General features: G+C 31.1%; 1 protein-coding gene across 1 annotated transcript in view; it reads right to left on the reverse strand.

Annotated features, from left to right (window-relative positions):
* The window catches only part of LOC148280511 (semaphorin-2A-like), a gene marked incomplete at its 3' end in the record, with an annotated part of 365,649 nt that overhangs the window by 47,307 nt on the left and 304,896 nt on the right, over positions 1-13,446 (reverse strand). The window contains exons 4-6 of the mRNA XM_088228263.1: positions 13,224-13,275; positions 12,762-12,824; positions 773-880 (exon numbers count right to left, since the gene is read on the reverse strand). Of these exons, the coding sequence (XP_088084389.1) occupies positions 773-880; positions 12,762-12,824; positions 13,224-13,275 (223 nt within the window). The remainder of the gene's footprint in view (positions 1-772; positions 881-12,761; positions 12,825-13,223; positions 13,276-13,446) is intronic.

Genomic DNA, 13,446 nt, shown 5'->3' on the forward strand with positions numbered 1-13,446 from the left:
GTCTAAATTAAAGTCTCTACTGCAAAGAAGGTCACGCATCCTGAAAAAGCAGTCTCGCGCCATCTCTATTCTCTTGTGAGTGATCATATTTATCATATAACCAGCCTCTTTAATATTTTTATTGATGGACTTGCTCAATAACCTGCGCTCCAAGTTTTAAAGTCATTGGAAAAGTTCGTGGCTTTTTCTGAATAACCACACATTAAGTCATATAAATATTCGTTTCTAGCTGTTTATTCAAACAAGCCGTGCGTACTTTGTCCAAGAATAGCTGCAGACTTTTCACACTATTTGCTAGATGGGGAGTATCATCCGCGTATCAGATATTGTTTTTTTTCAAAGATACAGATTTATCAATTTATTCTGATGCTGTCTCTCAGTTCACTTGGCGCATCTCTAAAAATGGCTTCTGAGTAAATATTTAAAAGAAAAGAAGACATAATGCATCCTTGCCGTACTCCTCGACATATGTATATCCGATGTCAATTCATCATTCACTTTTACTGCTGCTTTTTGATGACAGTAGATGTTGGAGGAGAATGTGAGACTTTTTTCGAAATTTTCCGATTATTTTTTTCAGAATAACTTTAACTGACCAATACTTGTTAATAAATGCAATGGATTAAAAAACAATATTACAGAAATGATAAAGCAATTACAATGAAGCATTATTTCCAATACAAATAATAGTCATTTATGTAAAACAGGTGTATATTCATTATGAAACATCATTTTTGGAAATCAATTAATTTAAAATACTGTAGGGACTTACATAAACTACCCAATCCTTCGGACTATGGGCGTTAGTTCCGCAAAGGTAGAGCCTAGTTCCTTCTCCCATTGGCTGAATTACCCGGATATGGTTCCGGCAATCAAAGTGCTGGAAAGAGAAAAATCTAAATTAGAATAAACTAAGGGATATAACATATTAAGACAACATATTCATATATCTGACAGGCATATCTCCCACATTTTACAAATTGAAAATATTTTTGATATCAGATGAACCAAATTTGATTGAGCCAAAAGAAATCATTTTCCTGTCCGTAAAATAAACCGTCTTGCTAAATTACCAAAAAAACAAGCACTTAAATCTTATAGGAAATAACGACATATTTTTTCATTTCAATGCCAATAATGCAAAAAGAGATATAAAAATACTATTTATGTACATTTATATTTGATTCTTGAATTTAAACACTCATTTTAGAGATTCCACATTAAAATTTTTAAAATTTTATGACTTCTGACTGTTTCGTTGAGTTTTGTCATTTATAAACGTTTAAAAATGCCACAACTTGGCGAAAAAGTTGTCAGAATTTTTTTTTTTACATTGGATTAGTATTTCCTTAATTAACATTTTTTGAGAAGGCTAAAATATGTGAAGATATGTTTTGGATTGAACCCTTTGTGAAGTGATTAATGAAACCAAAAATAGCAGATCATAAGTCATTTAAACGTTTTTAATAATTAGTTAAAATTTACATTTGGAAAAATCCCTCCATATCTATCAATTTTATGATTAAAGATTATAATTCTGCACTTCTTAGATGACAGAGGTTGAATCATCATCATCATTCCCTTTCCGCACACAATGGTGCATAGGGCACAATATTGGTACACCAATCGAAGTGTATCTTGATCATTTTTGTTACATGAAGGCAAAATGATTAGTCTAAAGCTTCAAGTACCAGTCCAGGGACTAAAATATTCTAGTGTGAAAACACAATTCTTAAAAAATATTTCGTATCAACCATGTCGGTAATCAAACCCGAGACCTCTTGCATGGTAGGAAAACGCGCTAACCACTACACCACGAGGCCGACTAAAATTACACATTTTTCCTTTTCTTTTAATGTTATTGGATAGGAAATAATTACTTTTATTGGTTAAGTATTTATTTAAGATAGGTAATGCAATAAAAAATTAAACATATTAATTTATTTGTTCATAAATTTGTATGAATAACATTATTTTTATGATTATGATAAAATTATAAATAAACTTATCAATGAAACTTCTTGGTTAAGTTTTACTTTTTATTGTTTTGACCAACGAGCGCTTTCGCCTAAGTAGGCATTTTCAAGACTAGTGAATTGTTTACAACATTTACAGTTTTTATACTTTTTTAAACATATTTTGGAGATAAAGATCAAAAGTATTTTAACAAGGGACAGAAACATAGATATTTACAACTAGTTTGTTAAACAGTTCATTTTTGGGAGTTTTTGGACCAAAATTGGGATTTAGCTTTTATTATTTAAAAAATGGGAAAAGAACACATGGCGAAATACAAATACAAAAATACAAAATTGGTCAAAATAATAAAAAGTAAAACTAAACCAAGAAGTTTCATTGATGAGTTTATTTAGAATTTTATCATAATCATTAACTATAGAGTTTTATCAAGAAATATCAACAAAAAACATCAACATTATTTTTAATTATACGTAGACCAGTTTCGAGATTACAACTTCATTATCAGGACTTATACGAACTTAGAATCCCTTGTGTAACTATTAGTATTTTGAAGTACTGTTAAAATTAAAATTTAAAAACAAATTAGAGTAAAATTTCATGCCACAAAGTAAACAGCGTTTTTATATATTCAAAATATACACATATGTCTGACATAAAGTACAATAAAATGAGGAATTGTTAACACCGGGCACATTTAAGGCTTCAGCTTTATTTTATTTTTACAAAATATGGGACATAAATACAAAAACAAACAATAATTTATTTTAGATCAAAAAGGTAAACTACAAAAATGAATTATTTTCTTTCACAGAAGAGAAAAGTATGTTTTTAGGACGCGTTTGTGAAAGAAATCAAGCAATAAGGGTAATTAAGTTACCCCGAATTATCTCCAAATATTCGCTCTTGCTTTTTGATATTGCTACGCTTTATCAGATGTTCGTTTTGGGAATAAAGTGCTAAGAAAAGCGAGCCAATGCAGCAAAAGTATTTTGTTTATAAAAATAAGTGTCAACATAAGTTGTGTCTTTTTTTCCAAATCTGAGAACCGACTGAGCACCCAAAGCACAACAAAATAGTAAAGATTATAATACAATTAAATTTGTTGCAACAAAGAAGAAAAACATTTTTGAGAAGAGAATATGGAAGTCAAGATATTTACAGGGCTTATGACCTGTCATTGGCTGGTGTGAATTGGTTCAGGCGGATGAATTTCACCAGCATGACGATTTTTTGTTTTCCGGCGTTGCCTAGTATGTGAAATACTTCGATCAAATGAGTCTCTTCACAACAATACAGGTTTCAGCTGATTTACTTCAGAAAAGTCAACAGATGGACGAGTTGAGGAAACGTGGATGTTTAAACATAGGCAGGAATGATAAATATTTCACAGTGTGTAAAGTGGCTACTTAAACCGGCCAGTGACAGGTCATAGGCCCTGTAAATGCCTAGACATCCATAATCTCTTTCCAAAATGTTTTTCTTCTCTGTCGCAACTTTCGATCTAAATAACTTCCAAGGGAGGAAATCCAGGTTGTCTTCAAACATTAGGACATTCTCAAAACATTGTTGAAGATATATACGTCACGAGAAAGAAATTTTTTTGCTCTATAAGAAATTGTGTCTGTTTTTAAGAATTATTTATTGTTTTATTTGATGACAGGCCTTCAAAATGCAATGTCAGGTGGACGAAAGCGGACATTTTCGACACCTCCATCTGTTCGGGTTTAATTGAGGAACAAAGCTGCCAAAGCTGCTCGCGATATTAGCGCAGTGCACCGTAAAGATGCTGAGAATTATTGACTGATATTGCTATGAGTTTTTGGTATTAAAGATGGCGAATACATAATTGACTTGAATACATAACAGCCCTTACCGAGAACGATTAGGGAGGATCTTAAGGTCATAAAAAGGAAATAAGATATTGTTTTAAATGGAATATAACAACTAGAATTATCTTCTTTTTTCAAAGAAAGAGAATACGATTCTAAAAAAAAAAGGTTTCACTTAAAGTATTTCTATAAATTTTATTCTTTTAAAGTATCACTAAAGGCCTAATTTTAAACAAAAACAAAAGAAAATGTCACAAAAATGTATGTGATTTAAAATACTTGTATTTCTTTTCAAAAATATAAAATTAAAATTTGGCCGCGGCCACTATCATGTTTCATTTTTTAAGTTGCGCGGTATTATTGACATTATTGAAATTGTGCGGAGCATTAGATTTTATGTTCCACCTTTGACAGCGTCAGCATAGACTGTTTCATATTCCAATATACATGACCAACCTGCCAATATTTATGTCTATTAGAACGGCTATCTCTATGTTTAACAATATTACTTTGGACATTGTCATTTTTCACGTCTCTGAGGGAGTTTTTCGTTACAAGATTCTCTTACTTTTTTAACATGTTATTCTCTGGATATTTATTTATTTATTTATTTATTAATGAAATCATACAGTCTTTATATAAAACAAGGAACGAATTAACAATTTTAAAAAGTAAGACCAATTACAGATTTCACACTAATGAATGCAGGAGGAGAGAGGAAAAATAATTTTATTCTAAAAAAGTAAAAATAAAAATATTACATAAAAAGTTTATAAAAAGGAGAAGACATTGTAAAGCTACTTTACTTTCCTCCCTCTCTCTCTGCTTCCATGAACATTTCAATTTAATTGTAAAAAAAATCACAACTAACAATAAATTATTCGATGCAGGTAGTAGATGTAGGTAAGTATAAATTAAGAATTGAAATCAAATGATTAAAATTAAAAGTAAAAGTTAAAATTAAAAGTTAAAATTAAGAATTAAAATTGAAAAGTTAAAATTGAAAGACAAAATTAAGAATCAAGAATCAAATTTAAAGTTAAAAGTCAAGCAGGAGATAAATTTAAAATGTCTTTAACTGATCTGATAAAAATATGGTATTTATAATGTAGTATATTTTGTATAATGATGTGTTATTTTTATGTAAACTTTATTTTAACTTATTATTTTAATTATTTCTATATGTATGAATAAAGATATTCCATTTTACAATTTACATATATGTGAATAAATAACTAAAAAATTAAAAAAGTTTAAATCTGTTTACCGCCACCGAAAAAAATATTTATGAGATTTATTTTTTGCACTTATTCCACTCTGTCTTTGATCACGCTTCTCTAAGTGGCCAAGTTACAAAAGTTACGGTCAATTTGTTACATCTCGTGATATTGTGATGGAGACAGATGAAATATATTTCTGACCCTCTCCGTTCGTCACATATTTCACACTAGATTTATTTCAAACATCAGATATAAAAGGGTTGAAACTGCTTACTAAGCAATGCGGAGCATAAAAAATTTACGGAAAAAAAGCACGACAAAAACACCATCATCATCATTTCCTTATCAGTACTAAATGGTGCATAGAGCACTCATTGATCCTATTGGTTACGACAATTATTGACTGGGAATTATAATGATCTGTTTGCAAAACAGTGAAGAAGGTAAATATATACAAATTAGCCAAATTTAAATAAAAGCAAACATATAAGACGTTCGATTTTGCGCTTAGCCACCGTACTGACTTGGAATGAAATAAAGTTCCTCTCACCATTCTGTCCATGTTTGAAAATCCACATTTACTCAACAAAAGTTAACAGATGGAAGAGTTGTATAAATGTGGATATTCAAACATGGGTAGAATGGTGAATGTTACCAGTGTGTAAAGTGGCCACTTAAACCTGCCAATGATATAGTTCCTCTTTACAATCGTAACTTAAAATTCGAAAATAAGTTGTTTACTATTAAAAACCATTAAGATTAGTGTTTATCAGTAGTCAATGTGCTGACAAAATGTGGAGAAATAATTCTATTTATTTTATTACTTTATTCTTAACAAAATATGTGACCAGTATTGAACAACGGAAACTTTCATACAGTGAGCTTGTTACTTTAATATTATAAAAAGGATATAAATCTATTAAAACCATTTAAAAATGGATTAATTTGTGACTTGAAAGTACTTAAATTCAACTATCTGGAACACTACCGCTAAAAATAAATTACAACTGTGCTGTTGAATGTGATTTTATGTTTTATTTGTTGAAAACATAATATGTTCGTTCTAATAAAATACAAAATGATAAATCAATCGTTATACCACTCTCACAAACGTATTTGTCTAATTTTAACGTGAAAAAAATTCTTATTGAGCTGGAATATTGCGTACCTATCATAGAACGAATCAATTCGGACCAAAATGGACATCAAGTCATCGGAACAATACGCACCATCCCTCGGTTACAACAGTTGCAGGAATAAGCGAGCAGCCTGTTGGCTACATGTCCGGTTATACCTACAGCCTACAATTATTATGCCGGTTGCAGATATTACATATTACCTTTATTACTTGTCTTATATAAGTTTCTTTAAATATTCAGTGTTTTCATTTGTGTTTTATTTATTAATCTTTCGTACATAAATATTTTTACATTAGCTGTATCGTATTTTGTTTCTGGAACTTGGGACTTGTAGAAATCGTGAAGTAAAAAAACTTTCTTGATTTAAAATTACTTTATACTAAATCTGGCAGTGTCATAGTAGAAAAGATTCTTTAGATAAGCAGCAAATATGATAAAGTTATCTATAATAATTAGAGCTTGAATTTTGCACAACGATTTCAATTTGCTCCTTTTATATAGGAAACACATTTCGCGCTGCAAATCTATAATTTTAAGATTTTTTTTTGTTAAATGCAAAATAAAACACAAATTGTGCAAATTACAACAGAGATGGAGAACACTTTAGAGAAGGGAGTATGGAAGCCTAGGCATTTACAGGGCTAATGACCTGTCGATAACTGGTTTAAGTGGTCACTTTGCACACTGTTTGCCGGCCTCGTGGTGTAATGGTCAGCGCGTTAGCCTGCCATACAAGAGGTCTCGGGTTCGATTCCCGACATGGTTGGTATGAAATATTTATTTGAAGGGGTGTTTTCACACTAGAATATTTCAGTCACTGGACTGGTACCTGAAGCGTAAGACTGATCATCTTACCTTCTTAAAACAAAAAAATGATCGAGATACGCTGCGATTGGTATACCAATGCAGTACCCTATTCACCATTAGGTGCGAAAAGGGAATGATGATGTTACACACTGTGTAACATTGATAATTTTGCCTATGTTAGTACATCCATGTTTCTGCAATTCTTCCATCTGATGATTTAAGTGAAGTTAAAGAGCTTAAAACCTTTATTGTTGTGAAGAGATTCATTTAATCTTAATATTTCACATCCTAGACAACGCCTAAAAATTTCCAATTTTTTAAACTTCATCTTGGACCAGTTGGTTTTATTATAATATTTTGAGATTGTCCAAAGGTTTGTAGACAAATGACTGGATTTCATCCCGTAGGGAGTCATAAAGACTAACAAATTAAAACTGAGATGGAAAACATTTAAGAAAAGGGAATATGAAAGTCTAGGCATTTGCTTATGATTTGTCGTTGGCTGGTTTGAGTGGCCACTTTACACAATATTAATTAATAAATAAAAACATTTAAAAAAAAAAACAAAAACGATCACGGACACATTTTTTAAGTTATCTTATAAAGTATGTGCTATTTATACTCCGTAAGCACAAAATATTCGATTCAGTCCCCATAAAGCATTTTGTGCCTGCTGTAACTGCCCCATAAATTGTACAAAATGGCCCCAATGTTTTTATACCCGTTTCTGTAGTTATTTTTTCTCCTTCAGTTCTATCCCTCTAAAGGACAAGAGTATGAATGCTATATTCAGTTGTGACAGTTATATGAACTGGTTGATTGATTTAAAACAAAAACAACATCCAAGAACATAATTTTATCATACCAATAACATATTCATTTTTTAAATGATTATTATAATTTAATCTTGAGTTGCCAAAAGCAACCCTATCTTCTAAAATCTTTAATGCCCTTGAAATGCCTGAGATATACCTAATATACGATAAAATAACTCTGTTAGACAGATTTGGAGATGGACATGGTGATCAGCAAGAATTATTATCATTAACATATTACAACGGAGATGAAGAACATTTAAGAGAAGGTAGTATAGAAGTCTAGACATCTACAGGGCTTATGACCTGTCAATAGCTGGTTTAAGTGGCCACTTTACACACTGTGTAACATTCACCATTCGGCCCATATTTGAACATCTATATTCCTTAAATTCTTTCATCTATTGATGTTTGTGAAGTTAAAGAGCTGAAACCTTTATTTAAGCGGGTGAGATTCATCTAATTGAATTATTTCACCACATACTAGGCAACGCCTGAAAATGTTATTTTTTCAATTTCTATACTTCTTCATGGACCAGGTGGATTTATCAACAATATTTTGAGTTTGTCCAAATTTTTGTAGACAAGAACTGGATTTGACTCCCCGGGGAGCTGTTTATATTAACATATTACAACAGAGATGAAGAACATTTAAGAGAAGGTAATATAGAAGTCTAGGCATCTACAGGGCTTATGAGCTGTCAATATCATTATCAATATTCTTTTCCCTAACACAACATTTGGAAAAAATTGCAAGGATTATTTTTCTGCTAAATAGTTTAACATGCATCCTCATAAAATTAAAATTACTGATGACAAACAATAATATTTCAAAAGATATATCAAAATCTAGCCGACAAAACTTAGGATAGAAAAACATGTTTGGATGACATGTGAAATATTATGTAAAACAAATAAATTTGAATACTTTACAGACCTCCTCGGAAAAGGTGAGGAGGACTCAATTACTTTTGTATTAAAAATATTTTTATAGTAAATAAATAAGTTAAATAATTTTCCTACCCGCAAGTAATTTAATATTTTTTGTTACATCGAAGGTAAGGTGATCAATATTACGCTCCGGGCGCTAGTCGAGTAACAATGAAATATTGCAGTGTAGAAGTTTATTTTGAGACCACTTAAATTTATTTTAGAATAACACTTTCGGAAAGCACAGATCCTTCCATCTACCGGTGTAGTTATAAACCAACTACGATAAACAAAAAAAAAAAAAACTAATCCTTGAAAAGAGCAGAAAGCAGCGTTCACGTTACAAATATATTTATACAGCTTGGCCTAAACTAACCAGAAAAACAATTAATATTGTGGATCTGAAATAATAAAATGAACGAAATATTGATAAAAAAAATTAAAGGGAAATTTTTAATCCCTGAAAATTGAAATGCGTAGAAAACAACAAACCCTCACGCTGTTTCTCTGTAAGGGTAGGCAGAGAGGATAGTACGCCACATCACTCTATCTTTGCATACAGATCTCACTTCCTCTACATTCATACGTCTTTTCATGCACCCGCGCCGATTATTCTGACACCTATTAAAATGACCATCTTCAAGTATTTGCTGGATTTGGTCATGCCATGTCTTTCTCGATCTTCCTCTATTTCTGCATCCATCAACATTCGCATTATAAATATTTTTAGCCGTTCTTTCACTGTTCATTCGCTCTACATGTCCAAACCAACGTAAAGCTCCTTTCTTGATTTTGTCGATAGTGCTTATCTCAGCCTAACATAATGTACGGATCTCTACATTTGTGCATCTCTCGTACAAAGTTTTACCACAAATTCACCCGAAAGATCGCATTTCAACAGCATTTAGCCTACTTTCATCCCTGTTTTTCCAAATTCATAATTCGCTCCCGTACATCAGGGTCTGGACCAGAACTCCATTGTGAACGGCTTATTTTGCTTCGTGCGACAAACAGTTATTTGCACAACGGTGTTGATAAAAATATATTATGTATCTATATATACATATACTAGCTTAACCTAACATGAAAGGCAAACATTTATTATGTGTCTTAAACAGTTGAAGGAAATAAAGCTTAAAAAAAATGAAACCCTGAAAATTGAAATTAGCGGAAAACAGTGTTCAAGTCACAAATGTGAATATTTTTAATTTTCTGACTATAAATTACGACTTAAAACTTCAACTTTATTAATTCGCAAAACAGTAAAAGAAGGGATGCAATTCGGAATATTGTAATCCTCTTATCATCGCAAAACGTGGAACATATTTGCAACAGTTGTCTGTAGACCGCAGATAAAAAAATCTACGTTGCAATAAATGGGGCGGAATCTCGTATTATAAAACCGTCCCCTATTTCGATGCCCTTTTAATACACCACGGAAACCTGAAACTCTTTCCGTTTTCAGAACGCGGCAGGTAGACCCGCGGTTCAAATTAAAAGATAAATGAAATTCCAAAATACATTTTGAATCAGGAAAAATGAACCATGTTTGTGTTAGCTGCATAGCGTACACAGATTTTATGCAGATAACTGGAAATTGGTTGCATTTTTATGACAGGCCCAATATCGCATAGTTTTTGTGTTTTAAAGCTTAAACAAAGCGTTTTAATCGAAAAATTAAGGACAATGAAATATGTATGCTAAACGAGGAAATATGTATGCTTGTTCTCTAAAGCATTTGAATACATCCGTAGCACGTGACAACAAAATAAATTATTTTAATCAAATTACAAATTTAAAAGCTTCAATTAAATTAACTTAACAATAGAATCACCATGTAAAGCGCCCTTGAGGTATTTTATTACGAAAATGGCGCTGTATAAGTTATCCATAATAAATAAATAAATAAATATGCATGATTAATGGATTATACGAGTATTTAAAGGTTTAGTTAAATGATAATTTTGTTGAATATTTTAGTCGATATTTTAATATTAAATTTTACTACTACTACCACTACCATTCACACTATTTCTCAGTAAAGGTAGGTATAGAGGATGAATTGCTAGACACGTCTATCCTGGGGTGCAATCTTTGCTTCATATATGGCCACACTGATGATGAATCATCAAATGATGTGTAAAACTGTTTAAAAAACTTATACGATTTGGTCAATTCAACCTTATTTAGTATTTAAGGGGCTGCACGTGTAAAAGCATGCAAAAAGAAATCGTATGAAATCGAATCGTATGGAGGCGTGAAAAAAATGAAAACAATAATGCCAATTAAAAAAAGTGTCATTAGATATAATAATGCCGAACACTCCTCTAGTGGAACGGAAGGCCTGTTGACTACTGCCAACAGGCCGGCTTCTCCTGAAGAGTTTTGAGTGGTTTCCTCTCCACATAAGCAAATGCTGAGAAGTTCCCGATTGGCCCACATTAGTATATCCCTCCTGATCCCAACAGTTAAGATAAATTTAAAGAAATTAATTTACAGAAAAATCCACTTTTGAAATATAAACCTTGTATATTATAAGCAAGGTAAATAATAAAGCAACTCCAATATAAATATAAAAATAAAATAAATTAGATACTGAGCTTGGAAGGAGACAGGAAGAAGATTCGGGAAAGAAAAGGGGTAGTGTAAATGAATGAAATATATAAAGAATATGGAAGGTTAGGATTATGAGGATGAATATTTTGTTTTCTTCCACTTGATTAGATACGTTTGGTTATTTAATAGGTTTTCAATCTTAAGTGTGGAAAAACCGTTTGAGTTATGAACTTTGACAATAGTAAGGCTTTTTTTTAATTAGAAGGGAATATAGAATTCAAGGTGTTTATAAGGCTATAACTTGTCGTTGACCGGTTTAGGTGGCAACTTTCCACACTGTGTAACATTTACCATTGTGCCTATATTTGAACATCCATATTCCTTCAATTCTTATATCTTTTGATCGTTAAGATAAAAAGCTGACACTTTTATTGATGCGGGTGACATGACAGGTCATAAGCCCCTTAAATGCCTAAACACAAATATTCCCTTTCATAAAATGTTTTTCATCTCTGAGGTCTTCTAGGTTGAATCAAGTTATTTTCTGCAAAAATTTGGATAGATTTACTTTACAAGGCTAGTACAAGGTGAAAGCTTGTCAGTACCAAGGTTTGTTAACAATTTTGGACAAAGAACACTTCATTATACAATTACAAAAATTTCAATAAGATTCCTGGGCATATCTTTAAAAAAGATGTTGACAAAACTTTAAAAAAAAAAATGCTAATATGTAACAAGGCTTTATATTGATTTTTATTTTTTGTCAACAGTCATTTATTGAATTTTTTGTAAATAAATTTTGTGAAAAAATACGTATGCTTTTTTATTTTATTTATATCACTACAGAGATGGGTAGAATTTTTATTTCAAGATTATGGATATTCGAGCGTTTACAGGGCTTATGACCTGTAATAGGTTGGGTTCAAGTGGCCACTTTTATGTAGATACTACAACATTCCCCATTCCGCTTATTAGCGACATATTCATGACATATATACAAAAACCAAAAATGTCACCGATATGGATATTCGCTAATAAGCGGAATTGTTGTAGTATCTACATAAAAGTGGCCACTTGAACCCAACCTATGACAGGTCATAAGCCCTGTAAACCCTCGAATATCCATTATCTTGAAACAAAAATTCTACCCATCTCTGTAGTGATATGAATAAAAATATACCTACTCCCCCTTGGGATAAAACCCAGAATTGTGTGTGTATAAATATGTAAATATATATACACATACCAAAAATAATATTGTGTAAATACGTATGCTTTTATTTCTTAATAATTTTTTTATTGCTTTTTAAATTTAAATAATTTCTCTAACGTTTTTCTTTGTAAAGGAAAAAAAAACCTGCTGACAAGCCAGTTTCGCGGTTTAGTGGGTTTCATTATTTTCCTGTATATTTTATGTTCATGTTTTACCGTTTTAAATAAAAATAAATATGAATATACATTTCAAAGAAAATTTAAGTTACATACCTCTGATTTTCCTTTTGAAACGCACTGTGCAACATTACTGGGCTCCAAGTTCAAAGCGTCTCTCTGTAAAACAATAAAATACGGATATTAAAAATACGTAAAAAATAATAAACATATCGAAAGATATCGATCCCTTGCAAGGTTCCATCTGACACAGACACTATTATTTGGACTATAACAGGATGTAGGTGAAACTATTTAACACTTTTCATTTCTTTAATATTTAGTAGTAGATAGTGTAGTGTATAAAAAAATAATACAGAGTATTGCAAAAAATGTATCTGTTTCCACACGGTAACTCAAAGTTTTTTTATTCCAAGGAGTCTGGAGCATTGGTTTCCAGTCCCACAGTACTTTATCTAAGTTTAATAAAAAATATTTGAGTATTTATGTAGAAATAATTATTAAGTGACACCCATTGAATAAAACTAATTAAAAAATATATATTTGAGTTTAACTTACCTCACAGTATGACTGCGTGATATTGCTTAAATTTAGCCGGTACAGCCGGTCCCTGTGAAAAAGAAAAGAAAATATGTATAAAGTAAAAACAATCATTGAATAACATTAAAATCCGATAAGAGTAAAAGCGTTAATTATAACATATTAATTTTAAGATACTTGTTCAAATAAAATTTGAACACCCTATTATACCTTAACTAATATTGATACTTATGTACTATTT

This window comes from Micrasema longulum, unplaced genomic scaffold (assembly GCF_059751315.1).
Source record: "Micrasema longulum isolate JH-2025_06_02 unplaced genomic scaffold, ASM5975131v1 h1tg000573l, whole genome shotgun sequence".
In the NCBI taxonomy this organism is placed as follows: Eukaryota; Metazoa; Arthropoda; class Insecta; order Trichoptera; family Brachycentridae; genus Micrasema; species Micrasema longulum.